Below are 27691 nucleotides of genomic sequence, written 5' to 3'. Positions count from 1 at the left end.
AGGGCAGCGGCGGCGGCGGCGGCAGGGCAGCGGCGGCGGCAAGCAGCAGCGGGGGCGGCAGGGCAGCGGCAGCGGCAGGGCAGCAGCGGCGGCAAGCAGCGGCGGCGGCAGGGCGGCGGCAGGGCAGCGGCGGCGGCAGATTGGCAGCGGCGGCGGCAGGTTAGCAGCGGCGGCAAGCAGCGGCGGAGGCAGGGCAGCGGCGGCGGCGGCGGCAGGGCAGTGACGGCGGCAGGGCAGCGGCGGGCGGCAAGCGGCTGCGGCAGGTTAGCAGCGGCGGCAAGTAGCAGCGGGGGCGGCAAGCAGCGGCGGCGGCAGCAGCGGCGGCGGCAGGTTAGCAGCGGGGGCAAGCAGCGGCGGGGGCAGGTTAGCAGCGGGGGCAAGCAGCGGCGGGGGCAGGGCAGCGGCAAGCTGCGGCGGCGGCAGGGCAGTGACGGCGGCAGGGCAGCAGCGGCGGCGGCAAGCGGCTGCGGCGGCAAGCGGCGGCGGCAGCAGGTTAGCGGTGGCGGCAGGTTAGCAGCGGCGGCAAGCAGCGGCGGCAGTTTAGCGGCGGCGGCAGGGCAGCAGCGGCGGCGGCAAGCGGCGGCACAGGGCAGCGGCGGCGGCAGGGCAGCAGCGGCTCTCAAACACACCTCAATGAAAGCGGCGGTGGAAGCTGCTGAGCAGAAAGACTTAAGCAGGCTAACTATAGCTGGCGGCAGCGAGAAGGGATGTAACCTTTTCGGCTCAAGGCTGCGAGGTGCGTAACCCCGAGCGGACCCAATGCCAGCGTTGACACAGGTGATTTGATTTCCTGTGACGGTAGCTTAGTCAGCCAGGCGTATTTCGTAACATTTTTACTCTAAAGTCCTTTTGGACTAGGTGCCATCTGGAGGAGGGGCAAGACCCCTAGTAAAAGTCGTACTGTTGATAGGCTGACGATCAAAATTTTCAAAGTGACTCCTCCCGTTACCTCCTCTCCGCTCTGCGAGGCAGATGGGAGCCATGCAGATGGGAGCCATGGCTTACCCCTTACTCTTCTGCTTCCTGCTCGTTCATCTGGGATTGGGAGTTGTTGGCGCTAGCCGCGACCCTCCGGGTCGGCCGGATTCCCCTCGAGAGAGCACCCTGAGGGCGAAGCAGCACTCCCAACAGTGGGCTCGAGCCTCTGCCTCGGACGCCTCAGCTCCCTGGAGCCGCTCCACCGACGGCACCATCTTGGCGCAGAAACTTGCCGAGGAGGTGCCCATGGACGTGGCTTCTTACCTCTACACCGGGGACTCCCACCAGCTGAAGCGAGCCAACTGCTCCAGTCGCCACGAGTTGGCGGGCCTGCCGGGAAAGTCGCCTGCCCTAGCCAGCTCCCATCCCTCCTTGCACGGGGCGCTGGACACGCTGACACACGCCACCAACTTCCTCAATATGATGCTGCACAGCAATAAGTCGCGGGAACAGAACTTGCAGGATGATCTGGAGTGGTACCGGGCACTAGTGCGGAGCCTCCTGGAGGGTGAGCCCAGCATCTCCCAGGAGGCCATCACCTTCAGCATGGAGTCGCTGTCCGCGCCCGCCCTGCGGGTCTTCCTCCAGGCCACACGTGAGGAGAGTCGCATACTGCTCCAGGACCTGTCATCCTCGGCACACCACCTGGCCAACGCCATGCTGGCGACCGAGTGGTTCCACGGCCTCCGGCGCAAGTGGAGGACCCACTTACACCGCCGCGGCTCCAATCAGGGGCCCCGGGGCCTGGGCCATAGCTGGCGGCGCAGGGACGGGCTTAGCGGGGACAAGAGCCATGTCAACTGGTCCCCGCCTTATCTGGAGTGCGAGAACGGGAGTTACAAGCCCGGGTGGCTGGTCACTCTCTCCGCTGCTTTCTACAGGTTGCAGCCTAACCTGGTCCCGGAATTCAGGTAAGGAGGGAAAAAAGATAAAAGCAACGTCTTCCTTCTGGTTTTGTTGTTAGTTGAGCGTGTGGGGAAGGAATGCATGGCTGTGACACTTAACGCCTCCCACTCTCAAAGCAGAGACCCAGGCTGAGGGACACCCCAGGCAGGCGTATGTGCTTAGGGACAAGAAGCGCCCCGCGTTTGTCAGTTTCAAACGCTCTGTGAAAGCCGTTCTCTCAAGTCAGTTCCCCAGCAAGGGGCAAAGGACGGGCAGCTCTTGGTAGAGCTGAGATATGCTCTGTTTCTCTCTAACCCTCCGGAGATCAGAGAGAGGAGTTCCCCGACAGGGATGATGCATTGAAATCTGGTGAGCTCAGGGTACGCAGCAAGGTGCAGAGTGACAAGCCTCTCATGAGAGTGGAGAAGGGAGAGGGAGGAAAAAGAGTTCATCGTTTCTGCTACTTCAGGATAGCCTTTGCCTGCTTCCTCCTACATGTGTAGTTTGGGGGCGCCAGTTTGTTGTTAGTCAGTCACCAGAGTGCATAATGAAAACAGTGCAATCCCCTCAGCAGTTCTGTCTCCTCAGCGGTGAGTCAGTCTCACAGTATAGCTGTCCCCAGGATCCAGACTTTGCAATTTGGTCGCTGTGTTCCTTCTACTCATCTCCCTCCTTCCCCCAATCCATCTCCTATTCCTTGGTGCCCTCCTTCTCCTGCTTTCAGAGTTAGGCATGCCTAAGAGTTCTCCTGCCCTTCACATACAGGCAGTATATAAACAAACCTGGTTGAGTTATCCTAGGGAGATAGGGATCAGTTCTCGCTGAATTCAATTAGGGAGCTTGGAGGAAACAATAATAGTTCTGTATTTTCCTGCCTCAAGGTATAGCATTTGTGGGAAGGTGCAAAGTTGCAAATTAGCAGGTGGTAACTTATGCTCTGAGATGTGCCTGATCTTTGGGGTGAGGAACTCCTAAGAGCCCTTAAGAGTGACCGTGAACAGAAAGGAGAGCAGAAACTCCAAAGAGGGCCTGGGAGAGGGTATAGATTGGAATCCTCCTCAAATCCCAGTGGGAAGAAGGTTTTAGGGGTTGAGCTGCTTCTCTACCTCTTGGGAAACTGGGCAAAAGTGAGAAATGTGTGTGTGTGCGCTCGCGTTTTAATGCCCTTTTGGCACAAGGACAGGATGATGACTTGGTGAAAGATACCAGCAGGCGCACTGGGTGGCAAATGGGAGGAGTCAGAAAACTGGTTTGTCTTGGCACTGTCATTTACTGCTGAATGACCTCAAATAAGTTGCTTTATCTTTCTGGGCCTCAGCTACTTATCAAGTAAGGGAGTTAAACTAGATGGTCTCGAAGGAGCCATCCAGTTATAAAATTCTGCAGCTGTTAATACTGGCAATGCTTGAGAAGGCATAAATGAAAAGCAACCCCTTTCCTTCGATTCTGTAGGACCATATTAAATGTTTTTTTGTGTATGTGTGTCCTTCTATCTTTCACAAGGATCTTGTCTGAAACCAGCATAACTCTTTCCTACTTTTAAGAATAATCTCATTTCCTCCTGATTCCTGCAGGATCCTGTTAGTAAGAGCTGAGCCTAGCTTTGAATCTTTGCCATATTGTTTGTTCAGAAGAGGAAAGATCAGCAGATGTCATTTACTTCAGAAAATTGCCTTTGGCCTTCACATAAGCCTTTTCAGGGAGTCCCAGGTCCCAGGATTGAAAGATGGATCCTATCTATCTATCTATCTCTTACTAAATTATATTTTATGTTGTGCTCCATGCTAACTGCTTTGCATGCATTATCTTGATCAATCTTCACAACATTCTATGAAATTAGGTTTTATTAATTTCCCTATTTTACCGAAAAGGAACCTGAAGAACGGAGAGATTAAGTTTCTTTCCCAAGATCACAAAGCAGCTAAGTAGTAGAGCCAGGATTTGCGCTCATTTCATACTTTTAACCACTATGCTAACCTGTCTAATGAAGGTGTCCTGAGTGCTGCATGTATTATAGCTGCTGTGTAAAAATATATGTATTTTCAAGGGTCAGACAAGGGGCTGGGGATGAGAACCATTTATTTTCAGAAGTATTTCTCTTAAGGCTTAGAAAGTACAGGTCACCTAAATGAACTCAGGCCTTCTGCTAGCCAAGATAAAAGGCTGGAAACACAAGGGGTCTGAGGTTGTAAAGGCTCACATACCCCCTACCTAGTTCTTGGACTATGTTCAGAAAATAGTTTGTTTCTTGCTGAGTCTCTTTAAGTGCCCTCATAGTCATCGATGGTGTTTTTTGGCCAAGGCATGAAGCCAGGCCATTTAGTGTCTGGCTCTCTACAGAATCTGGCCCCTCCTGGCAGCATGCATGACCAGCAGAGTAAATGCTCTCCTGTGAGTGCTTCTGCCCATGTCCCGTGCCCCTCAGGTGCAGTATTGAGGATTCACACAGATGTTAATTATAGGAACTGGAAGAAATCCTAGGTCAGATGGTTCCTCCTGTTTCACAGATAAAGGAGCAGATCAGAAAGGTGGAGTGACTTGCCCAAAAATCACATATCAAGTTTTTAACAACAGAAATAGGATCCAGGCCTTCTGCCTCTGGTTCACACTATGCTTGCCATAAATAAATGCTTAAAGCACATTTCTGTGGCTCTCTGGACCTCTGCACACAACTTATGTTGGGGGCATAGTTTACTCTCTATCATCTTTTAGGACCAAAAAGAAAAAAAAAAGCCCATATAACACAGCTGTTGATTTTTTTTTAATTGAGATATAGTCAGTTTACAATGTTGTGTCAATTTCTGGTATACAACATAATTCAGTCATACATATACATACATATATTCATTTTCATATTTTTTATTATAGGTTACTACGATTCTAAATATAGTTCCCTGTGCTGTACAGTAGAAACTTGTTTATCTACTTTATATATAGTAGTTGTATCTGCAAATGTCACACTCCCAATTTACCCCTTCCTAATCTCGTCCCCAACTGGTAACCATAAGTTTGTTTTCTATGTCTGTGAGTCTGTTTCTGTTTTGTAAATAAGTTTGTCCTTTTTTTTTTTTCAGATTCCACATACGTGATATCGTATGGTATTTTTCTTTCTCTTTCTGGCTTATTTCACTTACCATGACAATCTTAGGTTCATCCTTGTTGTTGCAAATGGCATTATTTTATTACTTTTTATGACTGAATTGTGTTCCATTGTATGAATATACCACAACTTCTTTATCCAGTCATCTGACAATGGACATTTAGGTTGTTTCCATCTTGACTATTGTAAATAGTGTTGCTATGAATATTGGGGTGCAGGTATCTTTTTAAATTAAAGTTCCTTCTGGATATATGCCCAGGAGTGGGATTGCTGGATCATATGGAAAGTCTATTTTCAGTTTTTTTAAGGAATCTCGATACTGTTTTCCATAACAACTGCACCAAACTACATTCCTATCAATAGTGTAGAAGGGTTCCCTTTTCTCCACACCTCCTCTAGCATTTATCATTAGTGGACTTTTTAATGATGGCCATTCTGACTGATGTGAAGTGATACCTCATTGTAGTTCTGATTTGCATTTCTCTGATAATTAGCGATATTGAACATTTTTTCATGTGCCTACTAGCCATTTGTATGTCTTCCTTGGAGAACTGCTTGCTTAGGTCTTCTGCCCATTTCTGGATTGGATGGTTAGTCTTTTTATTAAGTTGTATGAGCTGTTTATACAGCTGCTGATTTTTTAAAAAATATTATATTGTTTACTTCAAACATTTAAGAAAAAATATTTCAATGTCTTTTCTGTCTCTTCAAACTCATAAAAGGCAAAGGTTTTTTATATTGTTGATGTTTTATCATCTAAGATGTGTATTCTAAAATTTTATAATGTAAGTGAATAGTATATGACAGGTATGGTAACAGGGTAAACCACAAATGAATTTTTGGGAAGCCATGGGAGCTCTTAATCATCATTTTAAATACACTTTGAATCTACAGAATGTTATTTGCAAAAATAAGGCTTTTAAACATCAGTATCAAAAAATCTATTGGTAATGATTTCCTTATGGAAGAAGAGAAGAAACTTTGTAGTTAAGATTTTCATTTAATTTCAGTGAATATTTCAGCTACAGTTTTCTCAGGTCTAGCATACAAGATTCAAGCATTTAAATTACATTTTATTTTTAGAGAGTATAAATCCAATACATGAAATTCAAAAGTAATGTGGAGAGCATGCTCAATTATCGTCTTATATTAATGCTCATCACTGTAAAACACCTCTCAGGATAAGTTTTATTCCCCTCTGTTTCAGAATGATACAAGTTTCTTAAATTCTAAGGCCTGGCATAAAACTCCCATTGGAAGAGAAATTTACTGCTCATTTCTTTTTCTTCCCCCCTAAAAGTGGCATTAGTTGCTTTACCTAAATGGCTCATGAGTCTTTTGTTATAGACTAAACAGTGTAAATATTTTAAGCCTCATCTTCCATTCCAGCAAAAAAAAAAAAAAAGTGAGAGTAATAATTTAAGGTATACCCTAAGTTACTTTTATTTATCACATTAGGTTTGTGATGTCTTTGTAGAGTTTTCTTTAAAGTTAAGTCCTTTAGTTTTGCATATGAATTTTTCTGTGTGGAACTTAAAGTACTATGGAATTGGATCTCATTTTGCTAAACCATAGTTACCTTCCTGGTGGTGGCTGGAAATGTTCAGTGCCTAGGATGAATACAAGTGTTTGTTGAATTTAAATTAAGGTAAAGGAAACTTTGAGACTTAATTCTTACTTGATGAGCAGTAAGGGATTTTGGAATTCATTTTATGTCTTTCCTCTTCCCATTGCACAGTGAAGAAACAGACCCAAAGGGCTAAAGGAATTTGCTATGGTGGTGTAGCTCTTTGGGGTGTGTTAGAATTAAGACATTTATAGAACATCCATCCAGAACACATTCTCCTCAAGCACACATGGAACATAATGCAGGATAGATCACATGTTAGACCACAAAACAAGCCTTAATAAATTTAAGAAGACTGAAATCATATCAAGCAAGCCAGAATGGTATGAAACTAGAAATCAATTACCAGAAGAAATCAATTTCTAGAAGAAAACAGGAAAATTTACAGATATGTGGAGGTTAAATAACATGCTCCTGAACAACGAATCAGTCAACAAAGAAACTGAGAGAGACATTTTGAAGCATCTAGAGATAAGTGAAAATGGAGGTATAACATACCCACACTTATGGGACACAACAAATGGAGTTCTAACAGGGAAGTGAATAGTGATAAAGTCTTCCATTAAGAAACAATAAAAATCTTAAACAATCTAAGGTTATAGTTCAAGGAACTAGAAAAAGAACAAATTAAGCCTAAAGTCAGTAAAGGAAGGAGATAATGAGATCGGAACAGAAATACACAAAATAGACACTAACAAGGCAATGGAAGAGATGAAACTAAGGGTTGGTTATTCCTCCAAAGTTTAAAGGAGAGTACTGCAGGAGGGGTTGGGCAGTACTTACTAGTCTTTCTATAACCTAAGCTACTGATTAATGCTTACTGCAGCACTGTTTATACTACCAAAATATTAGAAATAACTTGTGTTCATTAATAGAAGAATAGATGAAATGTGGTATATTCATACAGTGGAATACTATGTAGTTGTTAAAAGGAATGAACTAAAGCTGCATGTACTAACATAGATAAATCACAGTGTTGTGCAAAAAAACCCCTAAACCAAGTTACAGAAAGATTACACACACACAAACACACACAGGATACCACCATATAAAGTTGTTTTATCAACATGGAATATTATATTCTATAGAACTGATAGGTATATAAAAAAAAAGTAATAAAAGTATAAAATTACACACAGGAGTAATGATCACTACCTTTAGGATGGGAGAATTCTTTTAGAATTCTCTGAAGACAAGGGAAGGAAATCAGATTGGAGAGGTCTAAGATTTAGTATCTTATGTTGACTGGTGGGTACATGAATGTATTTTATTATCTAAGTCCTTTGTATATAAGAACTATTTCAAAAAATGATCCCAAATTATTCACTAAAGAATTTTCAGCTTTAATAAGCTCTAGGGGGAAAAGCACTTAAATTTTCCTCTTTCTTGCCTCAATTTATCAGACTTTTTAAGGTATGGCTAAGTAGTTTGAAAAATATTTTCAATAATGGTATTAATCTCCAAATTAATGTGGTAGGCTTTATTAAGTTTAATAAAGCACTAAAAATTTTGACTTGAAAGCTTTCATCAATTTAATATACAAAACATTGTTAACAATAAAATAACTGACAGCAGAGGACATTAATCATTGTAAAAAAAGCAAAACCTGTATATGGATACCTTACTCCATTTATTTTATGTTTGCTTTCAAAATTTACCTCATGAGCCAACATTCTGTATAATACTTCTTTTATAATAGCTAGTCGTTCTCCATCAATGCTATCGACCACAGGAATGACGAACTAGAAGTGAAAAAAAGAAAAAGGAAGAAAATTGAAGGGGATGTGAGGTGCTCTGCAAAACTACTCAAAATGCTAGAAGTACTTTCTGTGATGGCATCATCATCACTATAAAACGGTCTACTGCGTTTTCATCATCAGGAGTTTACATTATACTGAATCACATCAAGCAGCAAAATCCAAATGTTAATAAGAAAAATAACTCATAATTCAACAAATAAAAACCATGCCCAAGTTTATTTTCAAATGGTGATGCTTGAATGTATAATATACCCTAATATGTACTAAGATTTATTTTTAAATGCAGGTAATAAAAAGTAGTTTTTAAAAAGAAAGTCACAGTAATTTAAGTAACTTTCACTAAAACTTAAAAGTACTCTGTACTCATTCAAGCAATTGATAATTATGTTTAAGACACTCTCCTGCCTCTTAGAAAGAGGCTAGTTTCAAAGAAAAAAAAGAAACACATTTAAAAAAAAAACTAATAAGACATTTTTACATGACAATATCAACAATAAAAGGGCAAGAAAAATATGCTAAGTATAAATATACTTGGGTGTTAAGAACATACTAAAGATGCAGATGAAATTAAAGACTGCAAAGAGAACAGGAGAAAGCTATTGGTAATGGTGTGTGTGAAAAAAGGTGAAGGTAATACATTAAAAATAATGTATCTTTGATAAGAAAAATAAGAAGGTAAAGTGAGAAAGGGCCCCTAAATGGAACATCTTATGCAGAAGAAAAAGCTAAGAAGTGAGATGAAGTGGTTTCAAGAGTTATAGGAGAGAAGTGATGTAAAAGAAATCGAGACAGGAAGGGTAGAATCAGATTATTCAGATGGCTTTAAAATTAGGGAAAGAGACAACTATAGGAACCTGTACATAAACTGAGAAAGGGCTGAGAATGATAAAAGAAAAGAAAATAGAAAGGATAAGTATAAGAAACACGGCAAACTTTCTTATGGGGAGGTAACTATAAATTAATGAGAGGAAGGTGTCAGGAATTAATCAACAACTTTGACTCGCTGTATTAAAGTGGAGACATTTCAGCTTTTGAACGATCCCTCCATGTAAAGAATTGAAGAAGCAAGACCAGGGTGAACAAGGCGATGGGAGAACCACCACACAGACGAGAGCCCTACAAGAGTCTGACTGCAAGTGCCATGTGCTATGCTGGTGGGCTTACATCAGACGCCAAAGGTTCTTTGCAGTAATTTTGATATTCTTGTAGAAATGGTTTATTTAAAGAACATTTCCTGCAAATGGCATCAGTAATAATGTACCTCTTTCTGGATCCACGCAGAGTCTTCTAAAGTTCCAGCAATTTCAAAAACTACCACTTAGTAATGCTGTAAATATACGTGGATCAGCCAGAACCAACTTTTACCTATTCACCAAAGATAAATGTCCTTTTCACACTTGGAGCTAACTGTCAGCTTTGAAAACATTCCAACAGCTATGCTGCAATGTTGTTCTTTCCTTATTCTCTAACAAATTTTAGTTTTGGGATGTTATTTTACTGCAGAAAGATATGTTAAACTAACCTATAACCATAAATATTAGCTTCCCAACTTATCTTCCCCCTGCAAATTAAAAAAAAAAAAAAAACTTAGTGCTCCCACATCTGCTGAACATCTATGACATGCCATCTTGGTGTGACCACTCGTGCACTGCCCTGGACTATATCTGCACATACACATATGCTATTACAGTATAAACCTAGAGGAATACATAGTTCTTTTTTTAAAGGCAATTTATTCACTCAGAATTCCTTGCATCAGTACTCCACCTCCTCTGCACTCCCACCCCTCAAAAAACACTCAAGTTTTAAGAGGCTTCCATTTAGAAAAAATAATTAATTTTGTGTACCTCTTTGCAAAGAAAAATCATAGACCCAAATGGGCATTAGTATTCCCAAGGACAAACCTCTCTCAATCACACTGCACAGTTTAAAACAAACAAACAAAAAAACCTACCTGTAAGAAATAAAAACAAAAGTAGAAGATATTCCAGATTTGTTGTCCAGGTTGACTGTGAACTAGGAAAATAAAATAAATGACAAGAGAACACTGGGGAGGGGCTGGCCTGCACATCCATTTGCTTTTCAATTAAACCAAAGTCCCCCCAAAATTGTGAATGCTCAATTTCATATTACTTAAAAATCCTGTATTAAATTACACTTATAATATTTTATTCCTCCCCTAACCAGGGTCTCTTATAAAGTTGCGAAAGGTTACATAGTTTGTTCCAGTGTCCGATTTCTCCAACAATGGAGCTCTAACAGTATCACCCTGAGGGGCCGCCGAGAGCAAGCCTGACTACAGGAAGCACTCCACTGATGACAGCCCCCGTTACTCCTGCCGCCTGCCCTTCTCTTCTACTTGAGGACCTCACATTCCTCACAAAAGAGAATCTTATTGAAAGGCAGTGTCGCTATGCCTTATGTCCAGTCTGTTCTCTGGGTTTACCCCTTGGTTGTTTTCATTCAACTTCAGAAGTACCTGTAGCGTACCTCGGTGTTTGTGTAATACGTGTTCCACAATGACCGCAGGGACTCCTGACCACCAATATCCCACGTGAGAAAATGAGTGTTCTTCATGACTGTTTCTTCAACATTGCTTCCTATGGTTGGAGATGTATGAACCACTTCATTCATTAAGCTGTTAAAAGACAGACACCATAAAAGCTCTTGTCAATCCCGAGTACCTGATGCACATTTTCCCTGTACTTTTATATGAATCAACCTTCCTTACTTGCATCAGTGATGGTAACCACTAGCAACAGAAATGGGACCCCGGAGAACATTTGTGCAAATACCTAGACAGAACAAATCCTGAAGGAAGGCTGGTTTTTTTGTTCTTTTAATGGAGTAAACTACAGGCTTGATCTGGATAGAAGGCAACTGTGAGAAGTTGCATCTCTGTGGCCAAAATTCCAGTAGCCCCCGTGCCCTGTTACCGGCTAGAGCAGAACCAATGCCCCATCCTGAAAGAGCAGGTTTCCAGGTGACTGTCGTCGACTTGCAAAGTAGTCACCGTTGCACAGTAGGCTGTCTGTAATTCTGAAGACTATTTATGTGAGAAAACAGACCCGGCTGAGGCATAAAAATTACTGCATGCCTATTAACCGAAACTGCAGTCTTGAAAACACCTTGGGCAAATGAAAATGTACGTATTAGAATGCTGATGCTCCTATCACATGTATTATCAGAATCACCAGTGAAGCTACACTAATTAATTCAACAAATACATATTTACCTATAACACATCAGTACTGTGGTGGAAAAGCTTATAAATCTCTCTTGGGCTTTATATATATGTACATACATATTTTGAAGCTATGTGCAAAATTACTTCAACAGTGATGGCAGGTTTCTGAAATGTGATGTGATGTCTAAAGGTTAAGTCATATTAAAATACATCACGGCCAATGAATGAATGTTTAAAAAAAAAAAACACGTGGTTATTAAACTGAAACAACAAGCCAGAAGTTGGTAGCTTTCTGGCAAAATAGCTGAAAATACATGAAGAACTGGTTAAGTGAAAGCTCTCAGCTGCTACACTTAAGATGCGGCGCGGAGAGGTTAAGAGCCACACGATGGTGCGCGGCATTTAGTAACTATTTGTTACAACGTAGGGACACAGATTCATTTCCATTGCTTAACAAGGATCATTTCTTTGGAACCGAAGATAATGGGAGGTCATCTGACAAGGGGGTTGATGGCCTGTTAAAATTTCCTTAAAGTATTAAAGTATTTCTCTAAAAGGCTCAAGCCTCTTCCTATTTCAAGCTACTAACGCAGTTATTTTCAGGGGCGATCTTCATTTCTGGTGAGTTGCCAAGCCTGGAAATGTTTTAAACTTCCAGAGCTATTAGGCAGGAGAGTAGCAGAAACTTCCTGGATAGGCATCTGTCTGGCCACATGCACCTCAGAGTGGGAAGACCTAAGTGAAACGCACTTTATCCCTTCATTCCAGCGTGAGAATGTGTGCTTCACTTAGTTTTAGTTTAATATTAATTCTTTCTTTCAAGGCTGGAAAAAGACGCATGTTTTTGAAGGCTGTAGCAAACATACAACAGTTTACCCTATTCACTTTTTAATAAATTTTGTGTCTGCTAGAAGACAAAACTACGTGTCTTAAGTTTTCCCACTATAATGGTATCTCATTCTAATTATACAAAATTAACTCCAATAACTAAAATAACAAAAACCTTAATTAAACCCACATACTTACAATTGATAAAGAATGGTGGTCTTCCCTGCGTTATCCAGTCCCACTATGATTACTTTGTGTTCTACAAAGAGAAAGCAAATCATAAATAGTTAACATTGCTGCATACTTCAATTACGTGCTTTCAACAATGATTATTAGTTAGCTCTCTAATGAGAATCATTCACTGGATATTTATGCCTGGATTAAGATATGGAAAGAGAGCTTTATGATGTCAAGGCTACCTGCCTTAAGTGAGACAATCTAGTATGATATTCTTTTCCATTTCTTATAAATAAAAGAATGTGGGAGATGAGTTAGAGAAGCACAAGAGGACTGCATCACTTATACTGAGTTTGGGGGGGAAAGCCAAGACATTAAGGACTTAAAATGTTAACTACAAAGGAATAAAATGTTTTACACACCTGTTTGCCCTCTACCAATCAAATTAGCTTTTTATCACGTTTTTAAATCCAAACACCTGGATGTTTTCCCCACTTACATGTACCAAGATTTTTTTTTTCACTAAAAAAAAAAAAAAAAATGCAACTGAAAGCATAAAACTGAAGTTTTCCCTGTCAATAACAGGCACGTAATTTCAACCAGTTTTCATTCCTTCCATGAATTTATGGATAAATAAACAATTACAAAAGAAAATAAAAACAAAAAAATCTCTTCAGTTCCCTCCTCTGGTCTGCTGCTATGCACTAAAAACAAGCCACTTCTTTCTTAAGGATTTTTAACGCCTGTCTAATGAGTCTGTTAAGTGGGAGATGTTCTGAAACCTCCTTAGAACAGTCCAGATATCTTCTTTTCTAGATTTGAACCTCTCTATACAGAATATTTTGAAGATTCCTCCTCCCCAGGGCAGAATGCTTAAAAAGCTACCAGTGAACCTCAACAGGGTATGTAAGGAAGTCACATAAACCTTCACACAATCAGCTGATTTGTGGTGAATGACCTGACACATTTCACAGCACAACCCTGCTGCTCTTGTTAACCTCTGAAGAATGTCAAAATTCTGATTATACATCTCATCAAGTAGTAGCTGATATTCCTACCCTAAAGTGTCCATACGCATCAGTCAAAAAAAGGGGCCATAATTCACAGACAAGTTCTCACGTGGTCACTTTGGACATCTTATTTCACTACAAATCTCTTCCCAGAGACCAAGCTGCACCTCTCCTCCCAGCAAAGGTCTGAGAAGAGTTATTTCCAGTGTTACTCATGGATGTATCTCCAGAGCCAGACACAAAGCATGTTTGTTTATATTAAATGAAGGAAAAGGTCCAATCACAGAGCTTTGGTTTAATTTTGACCAAGTGTTTGCACACAAGTTTCTCTACAGGCTTGGCTGTGGTGTTTATTCTCCTGGATTTCCTTAAAAGCTGGCTCATATATTTTTGTAAGCAAGGAATAAAGACTATACAGGATGAGGCTTCAAAAGAAAATCAGTAAGCACTCTTGCTTGTAGACAAATATGGGTAAAATGGCTATCAAGAAAAATGATGAAGTGGGGAAGGGGTATAGCTCAGTGGTAGAGCACATGCTTAGCAAGTAGGAGGTCCTGGGATCAATCCCCAGTACCTCCTCTAAAAATAAACAAACCTAATTACCTCCCCCCCACCAAAAAGAAGAAAGAAAAATGATGAAAAAGGAATTTTAAAAAATTAAGTGAAAGAAAAAAATCAAAGAAAAAAAGTTTACCCTGTTACTGACACCCCCCCTTTTTTTTTAACAACTCATTTTGAAATTTTAGTACAGAATACCAAACAATGTATATAGACTAACATGTGAAAAGTATTAGAGAAGCACTAAATGCTGGCAGTTAAATACATCACAGTGTTACTGTGAAATAATATGTTAACATTTATTTAATCATGTGAAAATTGGATATCGTTAAAATGTGTGATGAAATGAGCAACTTTTAAGATATAAGAAATTCCCTGAAATATCATGCAATAGGGATTGCTACCTTCTAGATACATGATGTCAGCGCTAAGACTGTCATGTGATGAGAACAAGCCGTAAATAACACAGAGTATGTGAACGACACTAACTAAATAAACAGAAATGCCTTCTGCCAGGGTGGTTAGGGCCCTGAAACCCTCTCCATAACTTGGACCACAAGGGAAATCCAGGCTTGGCAGGATCAGAGCAACCCTCAGATAGGTCTTCAGTGTCTCCCCTTCACCCTGCAGCCAGGTCAAGGAGATGAACAGCTGGATCCCACCCTGACTCAAGGACCTGGCCCTCCAGAGCCTGCTGAGAGATGAGGCCTTTACCATTCAGGCCCTGAATGAACTCCCTGTCAACCTCTTCCCCACTGTGTTCACTGTGGCCTTCAAAGGATGGCACAGAAAGCTCCTCAGAGCCATGGTGCAGGCCTGGCCCATCCCTGAGCTCCACCTGGGGCTTCACCTGGTGGATCCAAGGTCTTATCAGGACAGCCTCTGGACTGTACTACACAGCCTGGATGCCCTGCCTGCACGCGGAGTCCAGACCAGGTAGGGGGGCTGGGAGACCTGGAGAGGAGGGAGACAGAGGAAGACAGAGAGAGAGAGGAGGGTCCACCCTTATGAAGGGAACGTGCACCCGCACAAGGTGATGCTCCAATGGCTGCTGATGGAGGAAATGGATGTGTCTGGACAAGCTTTCTAGAAGCAGAGACTGAGGTGGGGAAGTGCTCTTTGGGGAATGGGAGGCGTATAGGATAGGGCAGGGGAGCTAGGCAAGCATGTGGTCTCTGCTAAAGGCTGACCTCAGCCTGATCCCACAGGGAGCTCTCCCGTGTGTACTGCACCACAGAGGAGGGTCCCACACTGGGCAAGAGACCAGGGTTCTGTCCCCTGTTCCCCATGCCTGTCAGCCATTGGTTGAGTATCCTCCCGCCCCGTAGGGAAGAAGACGCTTGGCTTCCCAGGCCAGCTCTCTCCTGTTTGGCTAAGGGTAGTTCTGTGGAGAAGGGGGCGGCTATGAGTCATTAGCAGACAACAGTGGTGGGTGTGCAGGACACCAACAGCATCCACTCCAAGGAAACCCTTGACATCACCCAAGCAACCTTTTGGGGTCAGTGGCAAAGCTGTGATGTTTAAAGGGGAGTGTTTCAGCCACTCATGCGGGTGCACCATGTGAGAAAACTCCAGGAGGGAGGGCTGGAGGCGGGCTAGTTGCAGAGGGAGAGCAGCTGGGGAAAGGCAGGGCTTGTGATGGGGATGGAAAGTCCAGTGTTGGCCTCAGCTGGTTGTTGTGTTTCCTTCTCTTCCCTCAGGAAATCAAGACTGAGGGTGGTCGATTTCAGACGTGACCCTGACCTCATAGAGCCTAATTACAGCTTTGAGGATGCAGTTGACTCCCCTTTCTTATATTCTGCCTGGATGGAACCAGAGGTTCCCAAGACCAAAGTCAGGCAAAGGAGAAGCTTGAGGAAGAAGCCTTCTCAGGACTGGCAACCTCTGGATCTATATATAAACATCTCCTTGGACACCTGGTACAGGAACACATTAGTTTCCTGCATTTTGCGGAAAGTGCAGCACAGCTGCCGGCCCCTGCGTCTGTTTTGTGGGAAGTTGCACATCAGGAATGTGGTGTTCAGCCAGACTGTGGAGATCCTGGACTTGGTGCAACTGGAATTTATTCAAGAGCTGGACGTGTCTGATTGCTTTGGGTTGTTCTCAGGTGAAAGCCAATTTGCCAGACAAGTAGAACAAATGAAAAACCTGCGCAATCTCACGCTGCCTCAGCCCATCTTTGAGACTACAGCTGTTCACAGGCTGCTGCCCTCCGATGCTTTCAACTCTTTCCTCTCCCGCCTGAGCTCGCTGGGGCGCCTCCAGATGCTCCGCCTGTCCTCTCCCCACCTCTCAGACCACCTGCACCGCCTTCTCAGGTGAGCATAGGGGACCCTTCTCCCCATTCCTTAATGATGGTCTCCACGTCAGGATAGGGCAGGGGACTGAGCCAGGACACAGCGGATGCACGTCCCAGCCAGTTGAGAGAGTCTTAGGCCCCTTAATGAGTGGTAACTCCCAGAGAGGGCAAGTTATAGCCTGGGGGATAAAAAAACTCACACATACAACAGGAAACATCCACTAGGCCCTGTACTCACAGCAAGTCTATTCTATTACACCTATTTTACAGATGGGGGCAACCAGGACCCAGAGAGGTTAAGGAACTTTTCTAAGGTCACACAGCCAGTAAGAGGCACAGCCAAGATGTGAACCCAGGAAGTTTGTTCCTTTTACCACTTGCTAGACCACCTCTCAGGGAAAATTACCTTCATTCACTGATTCAGCAGATAATTCTTGGGAACCCACTGTGTGCCCAATGGAGCTTATGAATCTTTATAAGGGAAGAGAAGCAGTAAAGGTAAAACATAGTGGTCATAGTTGACACCCCTGTGCCCCTGCTCCCAGTGACAACTGCCCTGAAGAATATCTCCAGGGAACTCTTGGAAATCTAGCGTCTTGGGTCTGATGACTAGGGGAAGGGAAGCTAGAGATGACAGCAGCCCCCAAACTTCTATGCATTGGTCATGGCTACTATTTTAGTAGAGTTGACCCTGAACACCTGGGTGGGTTAGGGATGCAGTTGAAATTCCGAGGGTAATTTTCCAGTAGGCTCTCCACATCTAAGGAGTCAAGGAACTGTGGTTCGTGTAGTCCTGTAGTAGTATTTACTGAAAAAAATCCACATATAAATGGACCGTGCAGCTCAGAGCTGTGATGTTCAAGGGCCAACTATATTTACTGTTTATTTTATGTGCTTAGCCTTCTAAAAATGATTACCTCTACATCCCAAAAAGACTTAAATGTTAAGTAATAAGATATTCATCTTACAGACTTGAATACTGAGGCCTGGAAATGTTGAGTCAGTGACCAGTGTCACACATTCGGGGGTGGGGCTGGTCCCGGGACACAGTCACCTGATCACAGAGCAGGTCTTTACATACTGGACCTGGGCCCTGTCTAGGGCCTGGGCTAACCCGGGTCTGTGGGGCTAGGAGGTCTGGTGGCTCCTGAGAAGGTTCTTGCCCCAGCCCTGCTCTCTGGGAGTTACCCCATGCCGCCATCTCTCCTCAGATACCTGTCTGATGCCCTGGTGACCTTGGAGCTCCCCGCCTGTGCTCTTCTTATTCGTGATATCTGCTGGCTGTCCCAGAGCCCTCAGGCCTCACATCTGAAAAAATTAGATTTGAGCAAAAATGACCTTTCCCAGATGGTTCCAGGAGTGCTGGAGGCTCTTCTTAGGGAGGCCTCGGGCTTCCTGCAGGAACTGGTCCTGGACTACTGCAGCCTGAGGGATCCGCACCTCGTGGGCCTCCTGCCGGCCCTGAGATGCTGCTTCCTCCTCTACAGCCTCAGCCTCTCTGGCAACCGCATCGCCACATCCATCCTGGAGAACCTGCTACAGCTCGTAGCCGAGCTGTCAGAGCTGAAGCTTGTGGTCTGCCCCTACCCTGTCGAGTGCTACGACTACCCAAAGAGCAGGGAGCTGGGTCAAACCCAAGAACGGTGGTCTAGCTCCGTTGAAGCCATGGTTCAGGACATGCTCTGGGCCTTGGGGCAGGAGAGTCTGGAGTGGACCTTTACCTCAGAAACCTCTTTCTGATGCCGGGGCTGCCAACCACTCTCAGTGATCTAGTGTCTTTCAGATCATCCTGCTCCCCCAGCTCAAATCTCACAATCCATTAGCTCACTTCACTCAATAGTTGTTATGTACAGGGTGAGTGCCAAGCACTTTTCTAGCAGCTGCAGATAAAAGGACAGTAAGATCTATTTTTCTCAGGGAACTACTGGTCTGCTTGGTCCTTCTGATCTACAAACCCATTTCCCACCTTTGTCTGCAGAAACCACTACTCTCCCTGGCAGTATGAAACTGGACAAACTATTAGGCTCTTTATTTGTGAATTTATCCATATGTAAAATGGGGGTGAGTGCCTGAGGTCAGTGGGAAGATCAAGGGTGAAGATCTGTAAAGTGCTGAACTGCAGACATGTGTGTATCACTGAGCCACAGGTGTGTATGGGGCTCTGTTCCACACTGGAGGTCCAGCGATGGACAAGATACACATGGTCTCCCACAGGCCTTCCAGCTGTCTAGAGAAGACTAATAATAATCAAGCCAAAAAATAAACAAGGTAGTTCAGGCAGCCTTAGGTGTTCTGTAAACCTCAGAACTGTTAGAGTCAGGGTAGGGGGTTCAGAGTCTCTAGTAAGACAGTTGGGGAGGGTTCTTGATGATGGGAAGATAAGCAGGGGACACTCCTGGTGAAAGGCAGTGGAAAGGAGCAGCAGCAAAGGCAATGATCGAGAGGCAGGAAGTGGCTGGGGTGTTCAAGGAAAAGGAGGAAGTTCACCGTGGCTGTGGTGTGGTGAATGATGGAGTCTGGTACTTCAGGTCCAGCAGGACCATGAAGCCAGCCCTTTTAACAATAAATCAACTGATGTCCATTCACTCCCTGGACGCTGAATGCTCAGGGCTTCTTAAACTGGGATTTCCCACCCAGAGTTCATGGCTTTTCCAGTAACTCACAACATGGCCTTGTGCACCTCACTTAATTCAAGAAATACTGCCTGAGTTCTGACTGAGTGCTGGACACTCTCCTATAAGTGGGGCACCCAGCAGCGAACAGGATGGACAGGTCCCAACAGCTTATGTTCCAGTTGAGAGAGAGTCAACAATGTCAAACTCTCAAACACTAGTAAGTGCGCTAATGAAAAGACAGACATAAAGGGATGGAGGGAGGTAGGGTGAGGGGTGCAGGGGCAAGTTATGTTCAAATCTGTTGCCCAGTTTTAAAATTGGGCTGCTTGTTTTATTGTTGGGTTTTGAGAGTTTCTTATATATTCTGTGCACCAGTCCTTTATCAGATATATGCTTGGCAGAGATTTTCTACCATTCTGTGACTTTGTCTTTTCACTCTCTCAGTAATCTTACTTCGAAGAGCAGACATTTTTAAATTTTGACAAAGTACAGTTTATCAGTCTGCTCTTTTAGGAATCATGTTTTTGCTGTTGTATCAAAAAAATCGTTGCTTAATCCAATGTCACAAAATTTTCCTCCTGTGTTTTCTTCTAGAAGTTTATATTTTTAAAATTTTAAAATTTACATTTAAGTGTACGACATATTTTAAGTTAAGTTTTGTATGTGATGAAAGGGATGGAACCAAGTTCCTTTTTAGAAAAAAAGAAATATATGGTTTTCTGGTTGTTCCAGCACCATCTGTTGAGTATCCTTTTCTCCACAGCATTGCTTTCACACCTTTTAAAATATTAGTTGTCCATATATAGTTGGATTTACTTCTCGACTCTCAATTCTGTTCCACTGATCTATTTATGTGAGCTGAAGAACCACACTGTTTTGATTACTGTAGTTTGAAATTAATTGTTTAGAAAGGTTAGTGTTAGCCCTCCAACTTTGTTTGGCTTTTTCAAGATTGTTTTGGCTATTGCAGGTCTTCTGCATTTCCTTCTGAATTTTAGAATCACCTTGTCAGTATCTACAAAAGATCTTGCTGGGACTGAATTTCACTGAGGTTGCATTGAATCTGTAGATCAATTTGGAGAGAATGAACATCTTAATATCAAGTCTTCTGATGTATGAACAAAGTATATATCTCCATTTATAGAGGTCTTTTAACTCTCCTGAGTATTTTGTCAGGCTTAGTGTATTTTAAATGAAGTAAATAATTCACATGACCGTAGGTGGGGTTTTAGTCTGACAAGCTTTCGCATGTACTGTTCTGAGTCTTTATGGCTGTAACAGTGATGATCAATGTCGTAACAGTGATGATCAATGTCTTAACAGCAACAGTGAGCACAGATCCTGATTTTCCTAGGATAGTCAGATTTCATTCTTACCATCCCAAAATAATTGCTTCAAAGAATCTCTTTCACTCCCAAAAGCATCCTAGTTTGGAAGCTAAATTATGTGATACCCATAATTACAGCTAAATCTTAGTGAGGTCTTTTTATCTGCTAAGCATTTTTCTAAGTGATTTATTATGTTAATCTACACAACAAACTTGGAGATGGTGTGAGAGGAGAAAATAAGTTGTATTTTTTAAAGTAGAAATCTTAATTCCTTTGATTTTACTTTTTTAATTTTAACTTTCTTTTTATTAGCCTAATATTTGTTTCAGTCCAAGCAGATGGACAGCTTTTGCTCAGTGAAATGCAAATCAAAACCAGGCAATACCACTTCATACCCATTAGGATGGCTACAATTAAAAAAAAAAACTTTTAAAAAATAACAAGAGTTGGTGGAGATGGGTAGAAATTGGAGCCCTGTGCATTGATGGTAGGAATATAATAAGGCACAGTTTGTTCATTCGTCAATAAATCAATCATTGAATTATCACATGATCCAGCAATTCCACTTCCAGGTATATACCCAAAATAATTGAAAACAGGCGTTCCAAAATAAACGTGTGTAAGAATATTCATAGCACTATTCACAACAGTGTAAACAACACATTAAATGTGTAACAACCCAAAAATGGCCACCTAAATAGATAAACCAAATATACTATAGCTATACAATGGACTATTATTTGGCAGTAAAAAGAATGAAAGTACTGATACATGATACAACATGGCTAAACCTAGAAAACATCACAGTGAAAGAAGCCATACACTCTATGATTTCCTTTATATGAAAATTCCAGAATAGATGAATCCATAGAGACAGAAAGCAGATTAGTGGGTTCCAGATGCTAGGGGAGGGGGCAGTAGGGGAGATGGGAAGTGATTGCTTAAGGAGTATAGTGTTTCATTTTGGGGTGATGAAAATTCTGTGAAACTAGATAGTGATAATGACTGCACAGCATTGTGACTGTATTAAATGCCACTAAACAGTATGCATTAAAATGGTTAAAATGGCGAATTTTGTTTATGTGTATTTTACCACCATTAAAAAAAAAAAAAAGTCACCTTATCACCAGCCCTTTGGATCCCTTATCAGTGATTCCTCAGACTCATTACGATCCCTTCAGTACCCCGAAGCCCACCTACCAGAGAATCTCCCACCCACCCCCAAATTATAAGACCCCACATACCTGACCCATTGGGACACCCATATCAATCGTAGACCTTCCCTGGACTTCTGAATCAATGATAACCAGACATCTGCTTCTTGTCACTCCTCAGACCCCTTTATTACTATGTCCCTCAGACCCACCCTCTTCCTCCCAATTCCTAAACCTCAGATTCCTGCCACCCAACTCCTGTTTTCAGTCCCTCGCACCCAAACTCTGAGCCTCATCCCTCTGCGAGCCCACTTGTTGCCATGGTTTCTTTAAACCGACCTTCTATTGGGCAGGCCTGGTGCTCCCGCCTATGACGCTGCTGCCACCTGCAGTTACACATGTAGGGCTGTGTGGTGCCAACTACTGAGGAAGAACCTCTAAAGCACGTGACCCTGAGGCGGTGGGTCTCTAGTGGTGACGCAGGTAGCTTCGCCCATTGAGCTGTTTTTTCCCTGGAGGCAGCCATTCTCGAAAATGTTTCCTACAATTCCTCAGTCTTTTTGGGACCAGAGTTTTGGGCTGTCCTTGGTGCAATAGAAAATTGACACTGACTTGTTCCCATCCTTTTTGCGGGGACCCCAGCTCTGGCACTGCCACTTCTGTATCAGGAGCCGCCAGCTTCTCCTGATGATCGACGTGGTGTTGGTCATAAGGAAGACGGCGGCGCCCTGCAACCGGTTTCTCTAAGCGCCGCCATTTTGGAGGAGGTGTCAAGCAGCTTCTAGTCCGCTTCCGGTGGGGAAACCAGAGAGGCCGTAGCAAGGGGCTTTCTTCCTGTGGGTGCAAAAGGCACTTGGGCTCTGGCTTGCTGGGGTGGGTAAAGAGGCCCTGGGTGGACAAAGATTTGGGAAGGGGCAGGGCGGGGGAAAAGAAGCTCCAGTGGCAATTCCTATCTGACCCATAGGCAGTATGTGAAATAATGTTTATTGTTGGCTTAGGTAGGTAAATTTGGGGGTAATTTGTTATTTACAATAGATAATACAATGTCTTGCTGGTCTCCAACATTCCAGGCACACTCCCTATTTTAGAGTCTTTGCATTTGCTGTTCCCTCTGCCTGGAAGTCTTTTGTGGACAGAAGCATTATTAGGTCCCTGACTTTCTTCAGGTCCTTGCGCATAGCTTCCTTTTGAAGCCTTTCTGGCTTTCTATATCTAAAATTTTACTCCCCTTCTACTGTTTTATGTACTCTTTCCCTATTCATTTTTTGCTCATTGACAATAATCAGTTTCCCTTTCTGTCTGCTTTTGTACCCCAGTGCAAAGAACAGTGTGTGGTTCATGGTAAGCACTCGGTATGCACTTGTAGCTCAATGGATATATTACTTCTAATTAGTGTTCAGGAACTCCCAGTGAGCACATCTAGAACCTGTGGCTCACTCAGATCTCTGTCCCAACACATCACCGTCCTGAATTCTTCCTACTTTTCGATTCTATTTTCCTGGCAAGATGGGTAGGCTCTAAGATGGCCCCCAATGATTTATACCTCCTAGAAGTCTGGGAAGGGGATTCCTCTTATATGATTTCCTGTTCTTGAATGTAGCTGGGACCTGTGACTTGCTTCTAACCAATAGAATACAGCAAAGGTGACAGGATGTCACTTGCACAATATTACATGAGTGTTACTTCTGTATTGGAAGCAGACTCTTTCCCTGATGTGAAGTTAGCTGCTACATTGTGAGCTGTACTTTGGAGAGGCCCATGTGGCAAGGAACTGAACGTAGCCTCTGGCCCATAGCCAGCAAGAAATGGAGACCCTAAAAGTCTAATATTTCACAAGGAACTGAGTTCTGCCAACAACCATGTGATCTTGGAAGCAGATCCTTCCCTAGCTGAGGATCAGATGAAAGCACTGTTCTGACCAACACCTTGACTGTGGCCTTGTGAGACCCTGAACCAGAGGACCCAGCTAAACTGTGTCTGGACTCCTGACTCCCAGAAACTGTGAGAGAACAAATGTGTGTTGGTTTAAGCTACTCAATTTGTGATAATTTGTTAGGTAGCACTAGATAACTAACATACTTAGGTTACCAAAGCTAAAGATGAGTGTTAACAAATGTCATAATTGTTTCTCATTAATATCTGTCCTGTGAGGAGGTTGCTTTGTTCAGAGCTAATGATAAGTGATGTGATTCATATCAGAGGTCCACCCTTGTCTGACCATCAGAATTACTGAGGATGCTTAAACCCTCTGCCAGAGCTAATCATACAGAATCTATGGAGCTAATATGTATTGAAGAAAAAAAAAAAAAAAAAACCTCTCTGCAAAGTATCTTGCCAGAGATATTTAACTACAAAGGCAGAAATCTCAGCTTTAGAGTGGGGAAATCTGACATTGCGCACCTTAACCAAATGATCGAGGTTAACATCACCAATAAGATTTATCACATGTCCCTTCTGATACGATGCACTGAAGCTGAATCACTTCTGTAATATTAATGCATAACCCACTGAATCAAATCCATACTGAGGGATATTCTACAAAATAACTGGCCAGTATTGTTCAAAAGTGGGTAAGTCATGAAAGACAAGAAAAGACTGAGGAACTGTCATAGACTGGAGGAGACTCAAGAGAAATAACAGGTAAATGCAACGTGGGAGCTAGACTGGATCTTGGACTCGATGAAGAGTATCAGTGGGAAGGGCTATATAGTTTAACTACTAGTGTATCAATGCTAATTTCCCAGTTTTGATAATTATACTATGGTTATATAAGATATTAATATTAGGGGAAGCTTTTGGAAGATTATTTGGGAACTGTTTTGCAACTTTTTTTTTTTTGTATCTAAAGAAAAATACAAGTTTTATTTACAAACCAGAACTAGACTCATGGACACAGAAAACAAACTACAGTTACCAAAGGGGAAAAGGGGGAGGGGAGGGATAAAATAGGAGTTTGGGATTAATAGATACACACCACCACATACAAAACAGACAAACAAGGACCCACTGTATAGCAAAGGGAACCATATTCAATATCTTGTAATAAGCTATAATGGAAAATGCAACTTTCTCATAAATCAAAAATTATTTCAAAATAAAACCAGAGCATCTCTCTACTTGAGGGGTTCTAAGTATTTCCTTTTGCTCTTTAGATCTACACATACTCTTTTACTCTGGTGATATTCCAAGTACCGAGCTAAGGGAAAGACAATAGATCAGGCCAGGGTGCCATCTTGTCAGAAAATAAAAACATTTGCAAGGTTTCATGTATTTCAAAATGCTTTCCCCACTCCTTATTTTGTTTTTCAAATTACAAAAGTAATATGTTTGCAACAAGTAAAACAATACAAATATATATAAAATAAACAACTACTTGTATTTCCCTTTCTTACCAGCATAACCAGTGTTAACAAATTTTTTATTTCCTTCCACAATTTTCTTTGTTCATATAAACATACACATGCATATATACACATATAGGTTTTAATTTAAAAAAATAGATTCACATACATTATTTGATTTGTTTTTCACTTAACAACATACCAGAAATATCTCCACAAATTAGTAGAGTTCTAGCTTCCCTGTCAAATTTCTTAATCACACACTTGACATATCATACTTGGTTCAGTTACTTACATATTTTTTCTTCTGGGTTTTCATTTTCCTTCTCTGACTCCCCAGTTACCCACCTGCATCACCCATCTCCCCCCAGCCCGATGCATACTCTTCTATACTTTTCTCCATGCATGTAAAATCTTACACCAACATGTATGATACATGTTCACTCAAACACCTACAGGCATTTTATAACTGATTTACAAAAAGTCATATTTTACACACTTCTACTTTTCTTTTTTCACTTAAGAAAACATTGTGGAATTCCATTCAAGTCCATTAGCATAGTTTTAACTTGTCTACCTTTTTCTTTTTCTTTTTCTTTTTTTTGGGGGGAAGGTAATTAGGTTGGTTGGTTTACTTATGTATTTATTTCTCTGTGTGAGTACTGGGGACTGAACCCAGGACCTCGTGCTTGCTCACACTCGACCACTGAGCTATGCCCTCCCCACCTTTAACTTGTCCACCTTAATGGCTATGTAAACATCCTATGGAATGGATACTAAAGTTCCTTCCCTCTTCCAATTTCCCTACCAATGTGCATTTATTTTGACTCTAGTGTTTTGGGTTTTTTTTGCCACTAGGGATAATTTCACAATAAATGGACATGTCTTTCATGTACCGGGGTTTTACTTCTAAAAGAAGATTCCCCAAAGTGGTGTAAGTATTTTAAGTTATAATAGATATTGCCAGACTGCTTCTCAAAAGCACTGTAACAATTCACAGTTTCTATGAGCAGTGTCTAAGAATATCCTTTGTTCTGACAACAAAAAGCATGCCTGCTCTTTTTTGTCAGCCTAATTGCATACTGTTCTCATTACAATTTTAATGTGCATCCCTCAACAACTACTGAAGCTAAACATTTTTTGATAGAGCCATCAGCCACTTGAATTTGCTCTTCTCTCAACTGTCTATTCACATTCTTTGCCATGTTTTGCTGTTATCTTTTTCCTGTCAATTTCAAGAAGACTTTTTCTCTGATTGGCTCTGCAAATATTTTCCCTAAATCATTGTTTATGTATTGGCTGCTGATGGCATCTTTTGCAATGCAAATGAGAAATACAGTCAATTACTTTTTTTAACAGCTTTTCCATCGCCTGTGTTGATAAAGTTAATCCCCAATTCCTAGATTGTGTACATGTAGTCTCCTTTCATTTTCTTTCAAGAATTTTATTGTTATTGAAAAATTTAAATCCTGAGTCCACCTGGAATTTTTTTTTTTCATATGATTTGTGCTGTTGGTTCAACTTTACTTTCTGCCTGGTTAAAAAAGCCAGTTTTGCCAGAAGCCTTTTTAAATAAACAGTTTCTTTCATCTATGGTTTGAAATTGCACTTTTTCCATACATGAAAAAGCTCATATACACTGAGTCCTATTCAGTATTTTCTGTTTTGTTCCTCTGATGCATTTATCTGCTCTTTTGCCAATACTATATTAATTTGATTAGAATTACTTCATGTTATAGTCTGACATTTGGTATGAAATTTTCTTTTTCGTATTTTTCTTATCTAGATACTTAGGCATTTATTTTTCCATATGGAGTTTAAAGTCATTTCGCATAAATTAAAAAACAATCATTGAAATTTCATGTAATTCCAAAAGAACTGCATACAAATTATTAGATGTTTACAGAGAAAAATTCTTGATTTCTGTGCCTTAGAAAATTACCTTTTTAACTCAAAAAAATCATTATTCTCTTCATTTATTGGTATACAATCACATCATCAGCAAAAAGAAGTTTTACCTTTTCTTTCCCCTTGTTTATACCAATTATTAAACTTTCTTTTTTTTAAATCAACTTCACTGGAAACTCCAAGATAATATTTATTAAAAATAGATGACAGTGGGCATCTATTAAACTGTTAAGTTCTTGGTTTTTATAAAATGGCTTCAGCACAATATATGCTGTGGGGTTTGGTAAAGAAACTAAGCAGTTATCATCTATTATAATTTAATTTATATTTTATTACATTAGAAATGTTTACAAATTCTATTAAATGCTTTGTCAGTGTCTACTGATAGCATCTCTTTTAGGCTGTTAATTTTACTGATATATTTTCTATTACTGCATTGGCTCTGCATTCTTGACATAACTTGGTCATCATAATATATCATTCTTTAGGTATATTGCTAAATTCTATTTTCTATTATTTTAATTATAACTTTTGTTTCTACATTCATGAGTCAGTCTGGTCTGGAATTTTGTTTTTTTCCAACTGCTTTTATTTGGGCTTGTTGTTAAACTTTTTCTGACATCATAAAATAAATTGGGGGGTCATAGTCTATGGGGTAAAATATTTTAAGTAACACTGGTATTACCTTCTTTAAAAGTTAAATAGAACAAATCATGAAATCATCTAGGCCTAGAGCATTTTCAATCATAAATCTTTAATTACTTTTCCAAATTTTCCAATGGTAATTGTTTCATCAAGTTTTCCACTACTTATTGCAATTTTCATAGCTTATGTTTTGCTGAAAAAGCATCTATTTCCTGTTTTAAAAATATGTTGATCTAGAGTTACATGAAATACCTTTAACCATTCTTTCAATCACATCTTTATCTGTGATTA

At 41.6% G+C, this 27691-nt stretch overlaps 1 protein-coding gene and 1 long non-coding RNA gene across 2 annotated transcripts; one reads left to right on the top strand and one right to left on the bottom strand.

Annotated features, from left to right (window-relative positions):
* Window positions 1-752: 752 nt before the first annotated feature.
* Window positions 753-22378, top strand: LOC105075905 (melanoma antigen preferentially expressed in tumors-like). Its single transcript, XM_074371124.1, has 3 exons — window positions 753-1889; window positions 15811-16428; window positions 17621-22378. Exons 1-3 carry the CDS (start codon window positions 973-975, stop codon window positions 18147-18149), a joined length of 2064 nt encoding a protein of 687 aa, XP_074227225.1. The 5' UTR covers window positions 753-972; the 3' UTR covers window positions 18150-22378.
* Window positions 5268-12626, bottom strand: LOC141578732 (uncharacterized). The gene is made up of 3 exons (XR_012509396.1): window positions 12564-12626; window positions 10841-10988; window positions 5268-8332 (listed from the first exon to the last, which is right to left on the bottom strand). It is a non-coding gene; the product is annotated as an uncharacterized LOC141578732 (long non-coding RNA).
* Window positions 22379-27691: the final 5313 nt, after the last annotated feature.

Source organism: Camelus bactrianus, chromosome 9 (genome assembly GCF_048773025.1).
Source record: "Camelus bactrianus isolate YW-2024 breed Bactrian camel chromosome 9, ASM4877302v1, whole genome shotgun sequence".
Lineage (NCBI taxonomy): Eukaryota > Metazoa > Chordata > Mammalia > Artiodactyla > Camelidae > Camelus > Camelus bactrianus.
The sequence above is the reverse complement of the archived record's forward strand: the minus strand, read 5'-3'. Positions and strand labels throughout refer to the sequence as shown.